Source organism: Eptesicus fuscus, chromosome 16, assembly GCF_027574615.1.
Source record: "Eptesicus fuscus isolate TK198812 chromosome 16, DD_ASM_mEF_20220401, whole genome shotgun sequence".
NCBI lineage: Eukaryota > Metazoa > Chordata > Mammalia > Chiroptera > Vespertilionidae > Eptesicus > Eptesicus fuscus.
This window is the reverse complement of record NC_072488.1, coordinates 30,401,482-30,424,997: the sequence shown is the minus strand read 5'-3', so window position 1 is coordinate 30,424,997 and position 23,516 is coordinate 30,401,482. Positions and strand designations below refer to the sequence as shown.

The window sequence follows — 23,516 nt, the reverse complement described above, 5'->3', positions numbered from 1 at the left end:
CTGACCTTCAAGATACACAGATGCACTACCCTTCCCCTAAATGTTATGCCCCTTGCACTACCAATAATAAGCCAATTAGCAGACGGTGCTGTTTTGTTTTTGATCCCCACCTGATTATATGTTTGTATTGATTTCAGAAAGAGAGGAGAGACACACAGAGAGAAACATTAATGTGAGAAACACTGATCGGCTGCCTCCCATAGGTGTCTTGACCGGCATTGAACCTACAACCTTTTGGTGCTTGGGACGAAGCTCCAATTGAGCCACCCAGCCAGGGCCAGACTGTATGGTTTTTAATGGAAAGATTTACTCATCAATAGCAACAGTTTTATCAGCAAGTGATGTCTGAGAAATCTGATGAGCATTCAATTTTTGAGTTGTGTATTCAATTTGTTGTTAGGTTAAGTGTGACACTTTTTTTTAAACAATTGTGAATTTGGCTGACTTCCTAAATAAGAATGATTAAATACATGTTTTAAGCAAAAATTAAAATAAAATTTAAATCAATACAATCTACCCATGATAAGACATGTACACTGTGCCCTGCTACCTACCTCTACTAGAGAGAAAGCACACACTTTAAAGAAATGTCAAATTCCTCTTGCTGCAGAATTTCGAAAAGTCACCCATTTTGTCACTTGCTGATTAAGCCACTTCACTTCACCTTTCACATCTCCGGGTTCCTCAATCCACAGGTGTGGCACCACCTAGCCCACAAGACTACTGGAAGGATCAATCATATGTACTAGTATGTGAAGGCACCTGGTCCATACCTGCCTTGTGCTGGAAAGCCCACAAAACCGTTTTTGTCGAGTCACAATCAGTGCAGGAGCGAGAGAAGCTTGTGGTTGAAGGGCTACGTCACAGCAGTTGGTGGACTCGTGAGCAACGTGGCAGAAAGGGCATGACCTCCGGTTCCAAACCAGACTGCCCTGATCAGGCCCTCAGAGCACCACCCACTTCCCACGTGGTGAACACAGCGCGCCCATCCTGAGCACAGGGCGGGCACGGAGCTACTCCACCACAGCAGATCTTGGCCACCAATGAGCTTTCTGACTCAGGAGGGGGGACGGGGACGGTGACCAGCTGACTCCAGGGACAGAAGCAAGAAAATCACATCATAAAGACGGACAACGTTTTCTAAGGTGCTAGGCTGAGGAGGCTGCTTCAAAGCAGACTCGAGAAACTGCGTAGGTTGCTACTAGGCACGGTCCAACCGCTTCCTCCACACCCAGCCACACCCAGGTCCTCCCAGGAAGATAACTATCTCTGGCGAGGCAGGGCTCTGTGAACACTCAGCAGACTAGCTGTGTGACACGGAGCAAGTTACTTCATCTCGCCAAGCCCTGGTTTCCTCATCTGTAAACAGAGATAACGACTCTGCCTATCTCTAGCATTCTTCTGAGCGTGCAATGAGGTAATGCACAGAATGAATGGCACAGAGTCAGGTACATAAGCCTTCAATAAACGCTGGCCAACATGGTTGAAAAGGTCTGTTTCCTTCATCAGTGACACCGGACCAAGTGAGTGGACCTTGGAACAAGACAGTCTCCCCAATTGTCCGCACCCCACCCCCCCAATTTCTTAGATTTGATTATGAATTCATATTTTTCATAGGGGAATTCATTCTCATAGCCACCCCTGAGGAGTAGTGAGGGCAGGTGGTCTCCATTTTGCAGGTGTATAAAGAACCCCCCACACCTCCTTATATTCACTATTCAAAACCTGTATGTTTTCCTGTCTCTTGACTTGTCTGTGAGCTTCTTGAGGACAGGGATAGAAATCCTACCCCAAAGCCTGCAAAAGAGGCCCTCCTTAAGGAGTTTTGTTGGTTGGTTCTCAATGCAGGTTGGAACCTAGTAAAGAAATTACATTGTGAGTTCTCACTGGGGGAAGGGAACAAAGAGAGGAGTCCCAAATCAACCATGAATCACGGTGACCTGTGATCACTTTCCTCTTCCAGAAAACACTGAGCTGCTCCTTATCAAACAAAGAGGGAGGAAGGACCCATGACATAATCTACGTTGGCAGACAACTATGAGCTCATAGGAAAATGAGGTAAGGAAGGTCATCTCAGAATCACCGCGTGACAACGATGGCTGAGCGAGGGCCTGGCCGCCCAGCCCACTGGTGGCAAACACTAACAAAGGCAGCAGCTTCAGAGCCCCCCCTCTCCGCTGCCCGCCCCCCCGACCCCAGGCCGCAAGTCACTGCTCTAGAGCCCCTCCCTCAATCCCAGCCCTCTCCCTTCCCCAAAAGCCATCTGAATTCACTACCCTGATAAAGCCTGCAGCATGTGGTTTTGTGGCCAAGAATTCCTAGCCAAGCTTGGCTAGAGTCAAGCCCACTGCTGAATGAGTATGACTTTTAAAAATTGCTTCCTTGTGTTTCAAGCAAAAAATAACCTCCCATCTCAAAATTGAAATCATATATATGTGCAGAAGAAAACCAACGACCTTTTAAGGGGGGCGGAGGACGGGCAGTGGGAGGCACTGAAGGCTGGGAAGCAGTTCTTGGGCCAGAATTTCTTTTATCACAGATATTCCTTCAGTTTACAGGGCCAAGCTGCACACTGGTCTGGTATCTAAATTTCTGAGGCCCTGCCTCCATTTGCTCAGAGCACCCTCAGCTGCTTGGCTTGCAGGAGAGCATTACTCCGTGGTAGCACAGCGAGTGAAGGCACACTGGCAGTTAGAAACATCACCCTCATTTTGCAGTCCCCACAATATAAAACTCTGATTGGCTACCACACCTACAAGAATGGATTCCATCCTCACGGGTTACACTTCTACTTCTTTTGCTATGTGACTACATTAAACTTTCTCCTGGTCCAAATACTCTTACCCATTCCATTCAAAGGAAAAAGAAAAAACAAAAAACGAAGAGACAGCCCAATGCCTAATTAATTTCTAGGGAACTTTCTCTCTCCAAGCACTTTTAGTCTGTGTGCCTACCTCGCCTCTCCTCCCTACCAATGTTAAGTAAACCCCGGGCGCCCTGCAGAGTCCAGGGACTATATGAGGGGGGTCCCTAAAGTCCTATCAAATTTCATTTTCTCAAAAAAGTAGACAAACCCAGATAAGCCCTTCCTGAAATTACAGTTTAGCCACATCATAAAGTCAAAATCATTACCGTGTGACGCATTCCTTCATTCAACACATTATTATGTGGCTGATGAGGCCACCTCCTTTCTCAGGGGAGAAGAGGGAGGAGTGACTAACTCACTTTAAAACAACTATGTATGTTATCAGTGCCTTCATTATTTTACTCGTTCATTCATTCCTTTATGTATGAGACATTTATTTATGTGCCAAGTACTAGGGAGGAATACAGGGGTGAAAAGCACACAGATGTTATCCTCCGTACATACCAACAGGTACTTTCAGATATAATCAGAGTGACCCACTGCCCGGCTCGCCTGGGACTTGGGAGAGATTCCCTGGACACGGAATGACCAGTGCTAACCCTGGGAAAGTGTAATCCTGGGAAAGCCTCAGGATTAGCTGGTCACCCTATTAAAACAAAATTCTAATTTAAACTTCACAACCACCCCAAGGACTATATGTTCTTCCCCAGGGGTCGGCAAACTCATTAGTCAACAGAGCCAAATATCAACAGGACAACGACTGAAATTTCTTTTGAGAGCCAAATTTTTTAAACTCAAACTTCTTCTAATGCCACTTCTTCAAAATAGACTCGCCCAGGCCGTGGTATTTTGTGGAAGAGCCACACTCAAGGGGCCAGAGAGCCGCATGTGGCTCGCGAGCCGCAGTTTGCCGACAATGGTTCTTCCCAGTTTTTAACAGATGAAACAATGGGACTCAGTGACGTCACGAGGGGAGCCAGAATTGGAAAGCTGGCTTATGTGACTTCCACAGCCCCTGTGCTTTCCCCACCCTTGTGTTTCTGAAATGAGATACAATGTCCTCAGGCAGCCTCTGCAGCCCTCCTCCCCACACCGTGGCCAGCCTGGCTGCAGTGCCCTGAGTACTTCCCTCCTCCCTCCCCTGGCCACCCACCCGTTCTCCACCACAGACTGTGCAGCTGGGCTTGCATCTGCCTGACAGTTGTTCACAGATAATGCAAAATCTCCCTCTACCACTGCAAGGCTGATTTTTTTTATAGCAAGTCATTTAAGTCTCTGTAGGAATAAACGTCTCCTTCAATAGAAATCAGGGTACCGTCCACCTCTCAACTACCATACATTCAAGCCTGCAGAATCTACAGAGACTCATTGGCATTTAACAGTGCAAACAGCTGAAGCAGACTTTCAGACTCTGTATACTTGACACTTTAAGTACACTTTTTAAAGATTACCTTTAAAAAAAAAAAAATCCACCCCTAATCCAAAATGCTAAAGTCACATTCCAAGAGATAACCACCATTTGCATGTCAATGGCACCAAATTAATGTCTATGGTTTGTATAAGGATTTCAGGCAAAACACAGTCACACAGCTCAGCTCACTTCTGCAACTAGTGCAACCGGCTGTCACTCCAAAATTCCATCACAATTGCACGCTCAGTGGGGGGCTGATAAAATTCTCCCAAATAATGACACAGCCCTGTAATTTCCTTGCCACCATGGAAGAGCAGAGCCTCCAGACTTGTAATGTTTTGCTCACATTCTTTGTGAATAACATGTGCCTCAGTGATCCTCAAATTAACTTTCCACTTACATCACTGCAGCGTTAGAAATGGACTTTAAGGCCAGACCTTTCACAAGGCCTTTGTGAAACCAGACCCAGGCCCGCATGTGTCTCCATGCTACTGTGCTCACTGGAGTCGCTACTTTAAAGGCCCTGTGCCTCTTGAACACAGGGTTGGGGGGTGGGGGGAGAAAGGCCTTTCAGAAGCAAGCACAGAGAGGCATTCTACCATCGATGGAGGGCGGGCAGTATTCATTTGGCCGCAGTAGTTCTCTGACAAAGTGCTGGGTGCTCTGGCTTCAGCAGTAGCTGCTCCAGATGCTTTTTATGAACTTGGAAGAAGCACCACCATCGTAACCTTCAACCTATACCAAAGGTCACAGACTCAAGTGGCTGCCATCAGCCTTGTGCGAACATAATAAGCGGTGTTTCAGTTGGGTGCATTTTCGGGCAAAGTGAACACTCTTCTAACAGACTAAAGGAAACCACACCCGAACAGGTTTCAGGGGTGGAGGTGGGGTTGAGACACTCAACTCAAGTTCGAAAGACTTGCCTCTCCTGGGCCTGGCTTGCCATTTAACCAGGACCTGTAAAAATAATGGTTGTCATCGATTACTGAGGGTACTGTGCTAAACACAGTTTCCGTGGAGAATTTCACTTACTCTTAAAATAATCTTATACACAGAATTTGTATTACCCTTCTCCCACATATGAGGAAACAGGCTCAGATGAGTAAATAAATTGCCCTCATTTGGAAAGCAATTTGGAAATACTTGGCACAAGGCATAGAAATAACCACATATGAAAAGTTTATGATATAATGTTAAGTAAAAAACAGAAACAGGAAGGCAAGACAAAACCGAATCTATACGATTATAATAGCATTAAACTGAATAAGCACACAGAAAAGAACTAGCGGAAAGTAAAAATTTGCTGGGGCTGCAGAATCTTACCTAAACTATTTCATTTTTATTTCTTTTGAAGGTGTCACAGCATGGCTGTGAAATAATAAATACATAAAGAGAATTTTGGAGTAATACAAAGGACAGCTAAAAAACTAACTCTGTCCATTAATGACCTTCAATGCTTCCTCTGAAAGAACATCATCTGAGCCACTTCCTGACTCCTCCTGCTTTCATTGCCTGTGCCCCGCCCATCGGAAGGGCCGTGGAGTGGTGCCAGTCAAAAAAGGAAGTCGCCTATCTCCCCACCTCTTTTCTTTCTTCTTCCCAGGAACCAATACTTCCAGCCAACAAATGTCAGCAGGTGCTTTTTCTCCCCAACCTAATCCATACCCAGTCATTTTAAAGCTTCACCTGCGACACACAGGCAATGGGCACTTATATTAAATCACAGACATTTAACGCATTTCCAATCTACTTCTAAAGCCAAAGCCTAAAGGCACCAGTGGGTAAATTTGACATTGTGTGAAACTGGACTAGAGTCTGACCAACTTCAAGAACAGCAGCATTCATTTAACATAGCACCAATTTACTAAGGTGGAGTGTGGGGAAAGCGGGAGGAATTTTTGCTTTAAAAAAAATTGTTTGAGCCTGGCCAGTGTGGCTCAGTGGTTGAGCACTGACCCATGAACCAAGAAGTTACCAGTTAGATTCTCGGTCAGGGCACATGCCCAGGTTGCAGGCTCGATCCCCCGGAGGGGGCGTACAGGAGGCAGCTGATCGGTGATGCTTCTCTCTCATCGATATTTCCACCTCTCTATCCTCCTCCCTTCCTCTCTCTCTAAAAATCAATAAAAACATTTTTTTAAAATAGTCTGAAAGTAAAACACTGAAGTCATAAAGCAGGTATGGACTTTAATTTTCCGTTAATACCAAATGGGTAAATGAAAAGAAACTATGTTTTCTTAACCTCACAAATTTCTAGAACTGCAGGATTAGCAAGTAGGAAAATCCCAGCCAAATTCTACAAAGACTTACAAAACTAGGAATTAACCAACCATGTTTTAAAGCCCTGTAATATCATAACAAAGTGGTTGGCAAACTCATTAGTCAACAGAGCCAAATATCAACAGTACAACGATTGATATTGCTTTTGAGAGCCAAATTTTTTAAACTTAAACTTCTTCTAACGCCACTTCTTCAAAATAGACTCGCCCAGGCCGTGGTATTTTGTGGAAGAGCCACACTCAAGGGGCCAAAGAGCCACATGTGGCTCGCGAGCCGCAGTTTGCCGAACACGGTCCTAGGGCAATACTAAACTTTCTTTAATTAACTACTATACATTTGGATACAAGATTATTTTTATAGTTAAAATGATCCAGTTTACTTGGGAAAGAAAAAACACAAAAAACCACTTTTAATGCAGACTATATATAAAACATATAAACTTGAACTCAGAATGGTCATAACCTTCCTGGGACTGTTTCCTTCTCTGCACATAGGGGCAATAGAGATTATTTCTTTCTAAGCCTGAATGTGCACACAAACCACTTGGTGAGCTTGTTAAAATGAGGTTCTGACTCAGTAGGTCTGGGTGGGCCTGAGAGTCTGCATTTCTAACAAGCTGCAGGCTATCTACCACACGGAGTAACAAGGTTCTTTAAGTACGTTGCAGTTCAAAATCCCAGGAGGCTGTGTTGTTTCTAAAATTCTCACCCCCTCCAAAGCCACAGCCTCTTAACTAATCTCCTGCCTCCTCGCTTGACCACTGTCCTCTAAAATAATCATACTCAGGAGTCAGACCATCCTTTCTTAAAAAAAAAAAAAAAGTCAGAACCAAGCACTCTCCTATTTAAAATCTTCAGTTGCTTCCCACTGCCTGACTTCCAAATTCCTTCATCTGATTTAGAGGACCATGTATCCTCAGACCTTTGTCAATTATCCTTCCAGAACCCCCTCTGACCAGCCCTGGTTTGCTCTAAAGTCTGGCTGCCCAGAACCTGCTCAAATTCCCCTACTTGGGTCCCTCACCTCTTGGTTCCCTACCTTGGGTCCCTCGCTTGGAATAAGTTTATTTCTCCACTTGCTCCTACTGATGGTCAAGCTCAGCCAGCATCTCCGGCACAGCTGAAACACACTTTTTAACCGGAGGACAGCTGCTCATTGAGAAGCAGGTAATCAGTAAATATTTGTTAAGAGACTAACAGAACAAACAAAAATGCAAGCCCTCTCTTTTTAAAAGTCAGTTTTATTTTATTTCTTAGAATTCTTATTGCCTAGATTACTGACCATCTACCAAGCATTTAAATGGCAACTCTGCACCCATGACATGGGTTAACAATTGCCAAATTTATAATTAAGCCAATCTAGCACAGAATACTGAAGTTAGAAGCATGCCCACAATGTCCCTATAATTTATTTCCCCCATCATTAGTATTTCATACTCAGGGCCTAAGTGTTGATAGAAACTTGTCAGGAAAGAGGAGAAAAAGTACCAAGATCTAAAAATGGCTGAGATCTGCCTGGCTTATTCGGACAATGTGCACAAGTGTAACTCCAGTAAGAACAGATGTATGGCTATGAAGCTGTGGTTAAAATTGTAAACTTGAAGCTCTGTCACTATTCACGTTGATTTTCCAGAAGAGAGGAAAACAAACCCTGAAGTCCATATTTAAACTGCTGTTAAATACTGGAGTTATAGAGCTCATATGTATGTAGAAATTTTCTTTAAAAAAAAAAAAAAGATTATGGAAACAACAAGCATACTTTATGTTTTAATAGTACATGGACATTTTCGAGGAAACTTCATAGAGATTATGGCATCTGCTGCTCAACACAACCCTGGAAGGTAAACCTGACAGGCATGCAGAGGAGGAGAGCTGCCCAGATCTTCAGATACCGGAGACAGGGCCGCGGCCAGATGCCACCCGCCTCCCTTCCAAAGGCCAAGTTGCTGGGATTTCTGGTTTTAAGGTTAAATCCAACAGATTTTTAAATTAAGAACCTCAATAGAACTAAACTAGATGCCTTATTGACCTGTCCTCACACCCAACACATACTATTATCTTTATTTTTTTTTCTAAACTTACATCTCTTTTCAGATTGGTCTTCACACCAACTTGGTGAGGGAACTGGGGTAGACAATGGACCCCATTTGCCAGATGAGGTGGCCAAGGCCTTCAGATGGTAAAGGGCTTCTCTGATTTAGCAAGGTAGAGCCCATTCCTAACTAGTCGGCTCTTCCACTATTACACAGTTTTGTTCTAAAACATAGTTTTCCACAAGACTTCATTCTTCAGTAAGAGATCGGATGCATGCTTCTATTTGGAAGCAGTACCTGCAGCCTATTCCTCCCCATCTCTCTCCCACCCACCCCTTACCAATCACAAAGACTGTACAAACGGTAGAACTCCAGTGTGCACCAGAGTCACCAGGCAGAGCAGTTAAAACACCTATTGCTGGGCCCCACCCCAGAGTTTCTGATTCCGTAGGAGAGAAGTAGGGCCTGAGAATTTATATTCCTATCAAGTTCCCAAGACATGCTGATAGAACGCATCTGGAGAGCCACTGCAATCAAGGAGCCCGTAAGATTAACTGCATTTAGTACCTCTTTAAGAAAGGCTTAGTGACTGCTACTTGTAAGAGGTTATGTCAGACTTTTGTCATGTTCCCAGACTTTGTGAAATGTACGGAAAACAGAGGCAAATACTCAAGCTATCACCAACGCCAGTTTGTGAAAAATCACAGAATGACCAAGTGCTTAAACCTTAAAGGAAGGGAATCCAAGCAGGGATTCTGACCTCCCCTCCCTCTGGGAATACTTAAGAGTGATGTGGCATCTGACCTAAAGCTCCAAAGAATGATCCCGACACAATAAATAATTCCCTGTGAAGAAACCAGGTGGAGAAGACAGGGCTGGTTTAGAAATCATGAATGCTGTCAAGTAGAGAACAAGAGCTGGATAGGAAGGTTGGTTGGAGTCAAATCCCAAAAGTTTTGGGAGGGAGGAGGGCTCTTATCAGGGCCTGGCTTTAGAGAGGCTGGGCAGCTGCATGGGGGGCTTTAGGAGACCAGGGAAAGAGACTGACACAGAGGAAGAGGTAGTGGGGCTCTGGCCCAAGGTGTGGGGAGAGATCACCAGGAACACAGTCATCCAGAAAGCTTCCTCACAGCCAGGACATTACAGTACCATTATTTCACTACCCTAAGAAAAGTGGCAGCTTACACTAAATCGAAAAGACAGATGTTTACTGCAGCATTATTTACAATAGCCAAGGTATGGCCCGGCCGGCGTGGCCACGTTCGATTCCTGGTTAGGGCACATGCCCAGGTTGTGGGCTCAATTCCCAGTGTGGGGCATGTAGGAGGCAGCCCATCGACGATTCGCTCCCATCACTGATGATTCTACCTCTCTCTTTCTCTCTCTCTCTTCATCTCTGAAATCAATCAATAAAAATATATTTTTAAAAATACATATGGAAGCAACCTAAATGTCCATCAATAGATAAATGGACAAAGAAGTGGTGCATATATACAATAGAATACGATTCAGCCATAAAAAAGAATGAAATCTTCCCATCTGTAGCAACACGGATGGACTTAGAGGCTATTATACCAAGTGAAATAAGACAAATGCCAGATATGTGGAATCTAAAAAACAAAATAATGAACAAGCAGAACGGAAGCAGACTCAGAGACACAGAGAACAGACTGATGAATGCCAAGAGGAGGGCGACTGAGGGACTGGGTGAAAAAGGGCAGGGACTTGGATGTACAAATTGGTAGTTACAGAGTAGTCATGGGGATGTAAAGTACAGCATAGGGAATATGCTCAATAATCTTGTACTAACTATGTATGGTGTCATATGGGTAATATATTTATCGGAGTGATCGCTTCATAGGTTATATACACGACTAATTACGGGGTTGTTTGCCTCAAACTAATGTAATGTTGTACGTCAACTGTAATTTTTAAAAAAATTGGTAGCTTTTCCTCAGAGAATTATCTATCACCCTCCTCTTCTCCTTAGCTGGCCTCCAAGAGCCCTTTTAATGGCTGTCCCGGGCAACCACTGTATATGTCTATAAATCAAAAGAATCAGCGTGCCCTTGCCTGTTAGTGTTCCTAGCCCACCAAAAACTAAGAGTACCACATGTCCAGAAATCTGAGCAGTTCTGAGCTCATTAACTTTCCATGCCACCAGAATAAATTCATGGTGCCTGGGTAACGGGTGTCATGGGTCGACCTCACACTCTGCTGTCCTAAAGGAGGGACATCAAATTTGGACTCACTAAACCTAGGTTCTGGAGAGAGAGCTTCATACTGGTTGGTCGTAATCCAATGATCTGTTTCTTTATAAACAGAGAATATCTACCCAACAGGATTATTATTAGTGCTAAGGAAATGCACACTCATTTAGAACCTCCTAAGTTACTAGATCGCATGCTGGATACTTTAAACAACCTCATTTAGTTAATGAGCAAAATGGTACCTATTTAGGTTAAGAGCTACACACAATAATTATTATCATTACATCATTCAAAAACAATCCTAATTCACAAATCTATTAGGAACTTCTAAATTTTGAGCTGAAATTCTTGTAAACTGGTGAAAGTTGTTTGTTTGTTTTTTGTTTTTAATTAGTGACTTACCCACAAGGTTATCTGGTCTTAGAAAACTATAGTCTCACAGTATTGGAGGGAAACAAACGAAAAAGCCAATCTTTTATGCCTTCATTAAATCCCAAAATAATCTTATAAATCTTGCCACCCCCAAACAACAACCAAAAAAATAGGGATATCATTTGTCACCAACTCTGTTCACTGTCACAATGAGGAATACTTGAAGACTATTACTTTATATTTAAGAACTTAAAATTTTATTCATGACAAACAGGTGTAAACCCAGGTTTAAGAAATTAAGCAGGACAAACATTTAGGTACCATAACTGGAAAGTTCTTAAAAACTGAAGAATAAATTTTCTTCATGATCTACAAGTATAAAACCAGCAGATCTTTCCCTAACAGTTAGGAAATTAAAACCAAAATATATGAGGAAATTCAACATGTCTGAGATGGCATGTAATAAACTTGAGAGTACTAATGCATTCCCATGGCTAAAACTCTTTAGTATCCCTCTATGTCCCAATGAAGACTCCATAGCTCTTTCTGGACAACTGGATAAATTCATTAAGCCAGAACAGCTAAGAGAAAAAAAAGCACTTTCTCCAGAAATATCTGGTGCTAAATGTCAAGGTCAGGCAAAGAAGGCACAAAAAAGTTCATTCTGATGCTTTTCAACTAGATCCTGTCTTCATTACAACTCCATTGCCAGAGCCAACAGAATCAGTGCTCTGGGGACAGGAAGGCAGGAAAAGGAATCAGGTTAATGTGGGCACTTCACAATGTCACATGCCCCCCTTTTTCCCCAGAAATGAAATATTAATGTGTACAAGTCGGGGAAAAGAAAATTACAGAAAACCATGTGCAGGCTGACCCCATCAATGCCTGTGACCCTGGACAAGGTATTTGATTCTATCTTCTCATCTTTAAAACCTCCTAGGTATGTTATGAAGACTAGATTAAGATAACCATGCACAGCCCGTTTGGCTCACTGGATAGAGCGTCAGCCTGCAGACCAAAGGGTCCCAGGTTCGATTCCAATCAAGGGCATGTACCCTTGGTTGCAGGCTCCTCACCGGCCTGGGCCCTGGTAGGGGCTCGTGCAAAAAGCAACTAATCAATGTGTTTCTCTCACATCGATGTTTCTCTCTGCCTTTCCCTCGATCTTCCAAAAAATAAATGTCAAAATAGCCTCAGGTAGGGATTAACCAAAAAAAAAAAAAAAGAAAGGAAAAGATAACCATGCATAGGGTGAGGCAAAAGTAGGTTTACAGTTGTTTGTATGGAAAATAATACAATAATACAAGAGGAAACTGTGTTTTGTGTACTCACAACTGTAAGCCTACTTTTGCCCCACCCTATATAAAGCTCCTGCTAACATGTCTGATACAAAGAAAGCACTCAATGAGATCCGAGGAGACGTGAAACTTTATGGAATAACTGGGATGTAAGCACAGTCTTGAAGAGTTGTAGGAAGGATTTCTATATGTAAAATGGAAGGGTGGGACATTTGAGGCAGAAGGTAATGATGGAGGAAAAACCCAGGGCTGGGTTTTATGAAGAGAAACAGGCCTGCCTACCTGGAAGATGTTATCTGGAGTGTGAGAATTGGAATAGGAAGTATGTGGGATGGGAGGGTCCTGGATGTCAAGCTCAGGAGTCTGGAATTTTTTTTTTAATCCACACCCCAAGATATGCTTCCATTGATTTTTTTTTTTTTTTTTTTTTTTTTTTTAGAGCGAGGAGGAGAGAGGGAGAGAGAAACATGGACGTGGAAGAGAAACATCGATCTGTTGCCTCCCTATGCGTCCTGACCTAAGACCAAACCTGCAATCTAGGTGTGTGCCCTGACCAGGAATCAAACCCAACCTTTTTGGTGTGAGGGATGACGTTCTAAACAACTGAGCCACAGGCCAGGGCTAGGGGTCTGGAATTTAATTTACAGGCACAAGTTAAGTTTCTGAGTAGAAAGAGTAGCAGAAATATTTTCCTATCAGGAGTTAAACTGGCTGTGAAACCGGAGAAAAAATATGAACTCTGTTACTACAAACACGTTTATCTAAACACATGAGGTTGAGTGTTATTGTGTCCCAGTATTCTCTCTTATTTAAAAAAGAAAAACAACTAACCCAACCTTTTAAGATACATGAACAAACTGAGGAAGATGGTCGTTTTGCAGGTGAAAACTTTGAGAGGGTGTGTGTGGGGTGTGCATTAAGGGCTGGGTGATTGTGGTTAATGTTTGAAGCCATCAGAAGTAGTAGGTCCTCTCTCTTCCCTTCTGCCAGAAGCATTATTAGTATGATAGACACTTGCAACATCTGAGTCCTTTAGATCACCGAGGTTTTGTTTTTGATCACATTTATTTACTTATCCATAACTCTCTAGGAATTATTGTATCTAAACAGACCAGATTCATTTTAATATCCTATTTCCCTTAGCTGGAACAGCAAATCTCATCCCATGGTCCCTCCCGAGATTTTTAGGACAGTGTGAAAATACTTGAAACCAGCAAACATGCATAAATACCTCCCATGAAATCACATTACTCTCAGACACAGATGCTAAATGAGTTAAGTTCATATAGGAGGCACTTTAAAAGATTAATACAGATTCAGAGAAACAGTTTGCCAAGATTGGGCTGCAAGTCCTAGGAAAGAATGTACTTACAAGAGTTAAAAAAAAAAAAGGCAATTTTGTAGGTACGTACAAAATTAAATCAGCAGAATCGATATGCTATCAAAAATGTTGATGATTGGAAGAATGGTAAACGAAATATCAAACCAGGGGTGGGAGGTGGAGATGGGAAAGGGTTTTATCAAAAATTCTCTTACAATGCAATCAGTTCCATTTGTTTCTAAGGATGATCCCCAATGCTGGGCATTCTCCTGGGACCCACCATACTTGAAAGTTAATCCACCCTTTCTCAGTTCCTTCAACATGGGTGGTTCTCGGTTACAGAAATACAACACTAAACTTAGGCAACTCCTAAACCACAATATTTAGAAATAAGAAAGTTATCCGGAACTAAATCTAAATGCGGGGACAAAGGTGACACACACACACACAAAGGTGAAGCCCACCCCTTGAGGAGGGATTTCCCTGAGAAACAGCTGAGAGGTAAAGTCTCAGGAGCACCTGGTGATTTTGAACTTACGTTTTACTTTGTCCAGAGAGGACAGTTTAAGACATTTCCTGTGTGTGTAAGCTCCACCCTTTTCAGGGAGCAGTTTTACAACCAGGCTCAAACCTTTCAGAATAACAGCCTTTTGTTAGGGGGTACACGCCTCCTACACCATGTTCGGTTTTCTGATGGGGGAATCCCCCTTGGGTGCTTCCTTCCTGGAGTATGACACAATAAAGTGGGGAGCCTGGGGCCCCCAGGAGGTGCGTTCTGAATTCTCAGGACCTGAGAGACGGAGTGTGGGGCTTCCAGCATAGACCCAGAAGACAAGGGACACACTTCCCATCCCTCTGTTTACCACTTGCCAAGTTCCCTGCACCAGCCCGGGCCCCGCCAAATTCTCCAAAAAAAAAAAAAAAAAAAAAAGTAGTAAATTCTACCTTCCAAGAGCTCAAGAGGAATGAACCAAAGACACACAACCATTCCCCGGAGGGACTGGAGCTTCCTCTTAGCTAACTGCCCAAGGAATGCAGCACAGCCTAGCACATGTCTAAAATCAGGTCCTGCTCTGTCTCTCGTTTCCCAGAAAAGTGTCATGACTGTCAACTGTTTCACAAGACAAATAAACCTATGAATGAAATATATACCCCCCCCCTTCCCAATGAAAACATTCTAGGACCGAGCTGCTTCCTTCCTTCCTCCTCCTCACAGGAACCACACATTTGTGGCACCAAAAAAGAGTTAAAATAAGAAACATACACAGTCTGCGAAGGTTACTTTTTTTTTTTTTTTTTTTCACAGCACTAGAGCCATTCCCAGCGATTACTTTTGATTCCAGGGGCTTTCAATCGGAAGGAATTCTGTTTTGAGTTATGAATTCTTTTTTCCTATAAAAACTCGGAGACACTGCTTGGCCAGGCCTCCTGCGGGCTGGGCAGGGACAGCCAAAGGCCGCAGGGGCCAACCTGGCCACAGGCTTGGGGCCCACCACCCTCCCACACGGCTGCGCCCAGGACCCTGCTCTTCCTAAACAATCTGTGCCCTAAAATACCGGATTCATTCAGTTATTGGAAACTCATACAGGCCCCAAGAAAAACCAACTAATGATCCCACTGAATCCAACCCATAGCCCTGAAATGACAATAACTGGCTTTCATTATAAATTACACAGCCCACTCAAAACTGATGGGGAAGGCTCTCCCCCAACACAATACATCAGAAGAGTTCAAATTAAGCTTCGGAACCAAAACTGTAATTTACTCGGGCTTAGGAACAAAAAAAGACCACTCCCTCCTCCCCTTTGCCATTGTTCTACGGGACTGGGTGTAGGTAGAGCCATGCACTTTGCACCTTGAGGCTCCCCAGAGGTAAGAGGCTGGGGGCTGGGAGGCGGCTACGACTTGCCTATTAGCACTCATCGACTGAGATGCAAAGGTAACTGAAGGGGGGAGAAATGTGTGTGCGGTGGGCGGCAGGTACCTGACCACCCAAAGAGCCAAAAGGATCCTGGAGAGCCAGGGGGACTCCAAATGGTGGCTTTTGCTGGAGGAGAGTGAGGAACCCGTCTCCTTTCAAGCGAGTGAGTGAATGGGGTTGCTCCCCGCCAACCAGAGGCTCTGGGACCAGGCCGTGCGGCCGGGGCCACCAGTCTTGAATTAGGGTCACGTACCATATGGCACAAATAAAGCCTCAAACCCCCCCCCCCCCCCCCCGGCAGGCCCGGCCTTGGGGAGGGGGGGGAGGAGGGGGGCTTACCTTGTAGCTGCTTGAATCTCCCTTCCAGCTGGTTGTAGTTGTAAGGCACCTGCCCCGTGTAGCCCGGCGACAGCGGCCCTGAGATGCTGGACGTCCTCTGCAATTCCATTATGCCCGGCGGCGTAGCGCCCCGGCGGGCGGCACGGAGGAGATCCCGCTCCGGCCCCCTCCTACCCCCATCCAACACGCAGCAGCCTCCGCACGGCTGGGCTCCCGGGCCCTGCGACAAGGACTGGACCTTAGGCCAGCCCCATCGCGGTCGGAAGGTGCGGCAGGGCGAGCTGGTCGGAAGCTGGCTGCACGCGCGTCCACCTTAGCCAGGCCGGGGATGGCCACTCCAGGCGCCAAGTCCTCGTCGCTTTCCTTCCTCCGGTGGCCCCTTGGCTTGAAGCTTGAAACCAATGACCCAGGAGAGGCGGGAGGATCGAGGGAGGGAGGCGCAAGTCCTACCTGAATTTTTTTTTTTTTTTTTTTTTTTTTAAATATGGCCAATCTTAAAAGCTCGGCTGGTCGCAGCGTCCGGGCGCTCGCGGGAGCAGCGCACACACCTCCTCCCCGCTGCTGCCCTGGGCGGCCGCCGGTTTGTAATTTAATCAGGAGCCACTCACCGCGCGCGGGGCGGTGATGTCACCTGATTAGCATAACAGCATTGTGGAGGGGACGCGGCCGCCCCGCGCGCAGGGGCGGGACGCCGCGCCCGCAGCCCCGGGGCCGCCGGCGCCCCTCCGCCCGGGCCGCCGACCCCCGGGCCGGCCCGGGGCGCGCCCGCCCGCCCGCCCGCCGCGGGGCTACCTTCCAGCCACAAAGCTGCTGAAAGGACAATCTTTTGTTGAGAGCTTCGCGTAACGGAAAGGTCTCCGATTACGATCACTCCAAGAGGCGGCGGCCGCGAGGGCGAGGAGCCCCACAGGTCCCCGCAGGTCCCCGCAGGTCCCCACAGGTCCCTGCAGGTCCCCGCCGGCGGCTCACCCCCTGTTCAGCCCCCGCGGGGAGAGCGCGGCCCGCGCACCTGGGCGCGCGGCGTCCCCACTGCGCGGGGCGCCAACCACGCGGCGCCGGCCCGGGGAGCCCGCGCGGGGGGTGGGGGTGGGGGCGGGGGTGGGGGGTGTAAAAGAAAGTCACTCTGGACACTGCGGGGCCACAGGGAAGGGAGGTGTCAGTTCTGGCTCCCAGCAGACTTCTGCTGCCTTCAGGAGATGTTAAAAGCCAGGGGTTTCCTGCGATAACACGGGCTCTAGAGCAGTAATTCGGTGCAAGATTTATGGGAGCACCGCCTTTACAAAGGCGTTGTGGGAGAAAGGCACACAGGTCAACACCTCGAGGACCCCTGACCTGGAGGAGTTCAGGAACCCGTGAGGAAATCAGAGAACAGAAATTAACCTCAGATCCTCCTTTGATTTGTAAAACGAGGTCTCTAAACTTTTGCATTCTTCCAATGTTTAAAACTCTCTTAAGAGCTGCTTCTCCCACCAAGCTCAACCAAAAATTAAAATACCCTCCTTAGAAAATATATATTCTTGGAAAATAATCGACCCCCGTTTATCCCCCCCATCCCCTTCCTCACGAACTACAGGCAGACAGCTAATGACTAATCTGGTGTGTTTCCAGCACGGAGCCCAGCAGCTATCTGTGCTCACTGAAGAAGGTAATGCCATTCCTCAGGGGTTCCGATGTGCACTAAAGAGGAGGTGGGCCTCCACCCCAGGTTTGCTTTAGTCCCCTGGGCCCTTGTAATTCAAGCAACTGCATCCTGTCCAGGGCTAGAGATAAAGCAAACCTGGAGTCCAGCTAACTGCTAACTAAACTGAAAACCCCCACTGCCTCCATCCACAACCAGTGTCAACCTAGCTTTGCAAAGCCGGGCCCAGGATTCGGAGACATTTTCTTGTCATCCAGAAAGTAGTACGGCATTTGCTAGAGCCCTTTAACTGCCAGTGCAAATGTGGGATATTGGAAGAAGCACTTGACTAGGATTCCCAAGACTTGAGTTTCTCAGTCCTGACCTGGCCAAGCCTCTTAATTACCTATGACCTTCGAAGAAACCCTGGATTCTTTCTAAATCTCCGCTGTTGGACAGAGATAATTAATGCCTACCTCTACAAGGTCACTGAGGAGATGATGTGAAAACACCTCAAAAATGATCATACTATTAAAATTAGGAGTATATTTTTCAAAATGCACCTCTTCTTGCACCTCCCCGCCCCCCTCACACATGCACATCAAGGCTACAAAGAGTAGAAGGAAGAATTTTCTCAGATCTTCTTAACAGCCCCTCTTCATTATTAAGTATATTGGTGAAGTGGTTAAGTCTCTAGGTGTGCAGCTATAGGCACAGAAAATGAGACTGCAAAGTGCTTGCCAATTTACAACCCTTTATTTTTAATCTTTAAGCCACTTAAGTCAAGAGAGTATGAGTCACTACTCTTGAGAGACTCCCTTTCAGCTCCCTCTGGTATGAGGAAGTAGGGGAATAAGTTTTCTAACCAGCCAGGTTACAACGTGACAGGGGTAGAGGCTAGGACTAGTAGTACAGCCGCACTCAGTCCTCAAGAGCAGGGGTAGAAGAAACTGTCAGCCAGGCAGAGCATTGGAAAGACAGGTTCTGAGGCTGGGGAAGGGTTTATATAACACTGCAGAGTCCAGAGGTGAGAACCCATTTGGCATGATGGTGCCAGGGGAGGAGGGAACATAATCCTGATGGTCCATCTGACCATCTCCCACGCAGCCGTGGGCAATGAGGGAAGGCCAGAGGCAATCCTTCTTTATTCCATTCACTGGACACCAACTGTGTGCAAGGCACATTGCCTAATGCTTTGGAGCAAGCATGTCAAACTCGTGGCCCGCGGGCCGCATGCCTCATTTATTTGGCCCGTGTTAGCCTTGGAGTTTGACATGCTTTGCTTTGGAGGGATTCAAAGATGACTGGGAGAGTTGCTGGCCAAAAGAGATGGAACTAATATGCCAACAGTCCAATACCAAAGGAAGAGAATAAGGGCCGGGGCGGGGGGAAGAGTTCAGAGGACAAGGAGGATAACTCTGCCTCGCAAGGCAGGCAGGATCAGCTCTAGGAGGGGCGACGTTGGACCAGACCTTGAAATGCAGGTAGATTATCAACAGGCTTGGACAAGGGGGAAGCAGCACAGGAAAAGGCACCAACTGGACTGACCCAGGAACAGCTCCAACGAGCGCTACCTTCTGTCTGGAGCGTAAGGGACTGTCAGCTGTGACAGGCAAGCCTGGAACTAAGTCTGGGCTGGAGACCTTTGCACACTGTTGAGCCAGAGGACGATGGGGGCTGGGCTGGGCTCTAGGGATGATTAGTCTGGCAGTGGTCGGTTAGAATCGGTAGAAAGGAAAAAGCCTGAAGGCAGCCAGGTCACTTAGGTGGTGCCGGCCATTGCCTAGGTCAAAGCACTGAAGTCAGCGTGTGGCACTGGGAACAAAAAGGAATGGATTGATGGGAGAGTCCACGGGACTTTGGTAACAGACTGTACAGGAGAGGTTCAAAGGCAAGGGCTGAATATGGCTCCTGGGCTTTTAGAGTGGCTGCGGGGTACAGTGGCGGACTGAACAGTTCCTTCTACGTGGGCTGAATCCGCATTACCTGCAACACGAGGGGGTGACATGTCCAGATGTGGAACTAGAGCTCAAGGCTGAAGACATGTACACTAAGGTTCTGTGGATTTAGCATGTAACATGTGAATGGGAACATTAAGGGGGTGGGACTAAACCCCTGTTTGTCCCAAGAGGCTTTATATAATCTGGGAGGTAAAAAAAAAAAAAAAGAAGGGGGGGATGGGGGAAGATGACTGCTTTTCCTGCATTACAGCAAGCTTGACAGGGTAAACCATGGAGTGTTCGTTTCCGGAACTTCTAAACATTAGCAAGACTGAAAATGTCTGGGAGGAGACGGCCAAAATGCTAAAATGTGATGGGATTTGTACACATTCAAGGACTTAAAAAAACCAACCCAAGAGCTGGGAAAGAAATGGTGGGAACAGAAAGGGACAAAAAACAATGGAGTTTTACATGTAAACTGTTTTTGCCAAATTCTCTCCCACTCCGTACTGCCTTTCCAGATCTTAGGACTATCGTAGCAGCAATGATTAGTCTTTAAAGTCCTCACTGAGGAAATTTCAAAAACGTATTCTACCCCATCTCCGGCCATCTCTTTACCTGGAAGGCTATCTATCGCCTGGAGGATGCTGTAAGCTTCAGGGAAATCAATGGCCTCCGGCCGGGAACCAGGGGTCACCTCTTTGCAGGTCTGGATAAGGACAGTTTGGAAAGGTAGGACCAGTCCTCCACCAGGGAAGTGCTCACCCCACTATGCACTTGGAAAGAGATATTCACAATCATATTACAGACATAAAAGCAGTAACACCTCAGAGATGGCAGGGGCACCATCCTCACCAAGAAACAAGTTATAAAAGACGTAATGTTTTCGAAAGGCTAATGTTTATTTGAGGTGGGGCTATTAGGTTAGACACTTCAGGACTCAGAATAACTAGAAGAAAAATTAAAAGGAAGGCTAAAAGAATTTCTCCACCTACAGCAACTGCTATCTGTGTTCCTTGGAGGATATAGATGGTTCTCTCTCTCTCTCTCTCTCTCTCTCTCTCTCTCTCTCTCTCTCTCTCTCTCTCTCTTTCCCTCCCTCCCTCTTTCTCTTTCTCTCCACACACACACCTCCCGCAAAATCATCTAGGTATATGGCTGAATCGGAAACACCAGAGCAAATCTAATTTCCATTCATGTCCTTTCCCTGCTTCTTCTTCAACCAGTCACAGCAGAACCAAACACAAAGCACCTGCCATCTCTGCTGAGAAGAGAAAAACGGCCAGTTACACTCAACAACGAACACCCGAGGTCCGGGGGAAGGAATGCAGTTTACTGAGTCTCCTACCCCAGGCCACCCTGATCCCTGCATTCTTATTTGTCTGTTATCTACACATGCAAAGCTTCCCTGTGTAGACAGAGGTATGCCCCCGTCCGGAGGCCCCACCATTGGCAAACAGGTGTTGCCACGCCTGTGAATGTCACAGCAGCCAGAGCCAAGGCCGGGTTCCTCCAGTGCCGTAAAGTGGTTCAAAGGAAAGGGACCTCCGAGGAATGCGGTTGGGGCCAGGCCCGCTCTCGCCCAGGATTTCTGGTTCTGCTTCCCACCTCCAACATGGAAGCAACAGGCCGACACACACAGGTGTTCAGAGCCACCGGGCCGGAGCTGTACAAGGGGGCAGACAGGACAGCAAAGACACCGAGAGCTCACGAGGAAATAAATGGGAAAAGAGGAAACGCAAATCTATTCCATTCTACCTGAACCCCGTCCTCAGGTGTTACCATCCATGTTACCTTTTCCAGGAGCTTACCCTAGACGGGCTGTAACGAGAAAAGGGGAAACAGAGGCTGCCTGGGCACCGGGAGAGGGAAGGAGGGAAAGGAAGGGAATGGCAGGATACAAACCTCATCAGCCAGACGCAGGCCCCACAGCCCCTGGTCTACGGAGAGCAAAGTCAACCCACCCAACATGTCCTCAGTCCCACCCGGGAGCACAAGCCCTCCACGGGACCCACAAGATGACGAGAAGGGAATTCTCCTTTGCAGGCCCTTTCAGCCTAGTTGAGGAAACAGGGCACAGACACGCACAGGCACGAACACAAAGATGTGGCAGCACGTAACGAATGCAGTGGGTGGTCGTTTCAGAGAGTGCCGCCATTCTGAATGAGCCAACAACAGCATTTCACTGCTTGGCTGAGAAGAACAGAGCCGAGTGGGGTTTCTTCCACACGAGTGTTCTCTGTTGTTGTGTCATCCTACCTGCCATTTCCACGTACCTCCGAACTAAATCCCTGCCAACGTGTGCCACACTGACAGGACACTATAGGGTATTTTACTTATTAACTGGGGGGGGGGGGAGAGGGTAGAAGGTGTTATTTCTTGCCCTTTAAAAACCAGATCCCAGCCCTAACTGGTTTGGCTCAGTGGATAGAGCATCGGCCTGGGGACTGAAGGGTCCCAGGTTCGATTCCCGTCAAGGGCATGTACCTTGGTTGCGGGCACATCCCCAGTAGGGGGTGTGCAGGAGGCAGCTGATCGATGTTTCTAACTCTCTATCCCTCTCCCTTCCTCTCTGTAAAAAATCAATAAAATATATTTTAAAAAAAAAAAACAGATCCCAACTACCCAGGTTCAGGGCTATGGAACGGTACATGCGGCCCTGGCACGTTAACATGTGAAATGGTTTTAAGAGTGCAGGCATTTCTTCCTCCTCCGCTCCCGAGCTTCTGCCGATCTCCCCAGGAGATAGCGCGGCCTCCCTCCCACAGGGCTTTGCGAGGCAGCCACTCACCAGGCGCAGGCCCTGAATAATTCATGGTCGCCCGGTCACTCAGGAGCGCCAAGGCCCGCCAGCTGCCACCGAGTGGGAGGCAGGCTCCAGGCTTCCTGTCCAAGAATTAAATACGACCGACAGCCTCGGAGACCTTCCTTACAGAAACAGGCCATCCTGCCCTCTTTGCTCCTCCTCCCTGTCCCAACCAGGAACTGTCCCACTAGGTCAGAGTGTAACTGACTTTTTCACTCTAAAGAGGGCAGGTCTCACGTGCACCGATGGGGCGGGGAGAAGCGATGCCCTCATGCCAGTGCAAGGTCGGGATGTCGCCCCTCCGCGCCCCCCACACTCAGGAGGAGAGGACACTGCCTGACACAAGACGATGCTCAATCACTGTCGGTCCTCAGTCCCTCCTCCCGCCTGTCCCTCTGCTCCAGCCAAACTGCTCGGTCCATACCGCCTGACTGGGCTTTCCCATCTCCACCCCTCTGCTCTTGGTGCTCCCCTATCCTCTTGGGTCTCAAGTCCGCCCGTCTTCCAAGCCCAGCTCAAACGTCCCTCTTCCAGAAAGGCTTCCCGATTATCCCAGCTGGGATGACTGCTCCTTCTCAGACACCCTAGCCCAGCACCCTGGCAGCCCCCCTCCTCTGGCACCTATCATGCCCTGCCTCTGAGAACGGCTTATCTCCTCCAGTGCGCCAGTCTCATCTACCTAATTAAAATAATGGGAAGTGCACCAGTTACAGGCTCGGGCGAAGAACCAAGTGGACTCCAGCCTCAGCTTTTGACACTGTCTGGCCCTGTGACCCCGAGCCAGTCCCCTGGCTTCTCTGATGCTCTCCCTAAAACCCAGGGGACCTGAAATAGCAAGTCTCTCAGGTCCTCTCGATCTAATGCTCCTGTTAACACATCATCGCCTGTCCTAAGACAGATACAGGGCTATAAAACCTTCACTCCACACCTCGTAGCCCTAAGTCCGCTTTGGAACAGTTGTTCCAATGTGCTTCAGCCATCTCAGAAGCCTGAACACGGGCCCGAGGCCTGAAAACACAGCACAGGCTCTGGGCGGGAGTGGGCACCATATGGTGAACGGCAGAGCCCACTCCGCCCTGCGTAACCCACCCCTAGTCCACAC

The 23,516-nt window shown here is 47.0% G+C and overlaps 1 protein-coding gene across 3 annotated transcripts in view; it reads right to left on the bottom strand.

Annotated features, from left to right (window-relative positions):
- The window catches only part of SPTBN1 (spectrin beta, non-erythrocytic 1), a 185,233-nt gene that overhangs the window by 83,237 nt on the left and 78,480 nt on the right, over positions 1–23,516 (bottom strand). Inside the window, exon 1 of one of the 3 annotated variants that reach the window (XM_028139908.2) lies at positions 16,051–16,777. The exons of the other annotated variants lie outside the window; for them this stretch is intronic. Within the exon in view, the coding sequence (XP_027995709.2) occupies positions 16,051–16,159 (109 nt within the window). The 5' untranslated portion in view covers positions 16,160–16,777. Of the gene's footprint in view, positions 1–16,050; positions 16,778–23,516 lie in introns of those variants that run through there. 3 annotated transcript variants of the gene reach the window in all.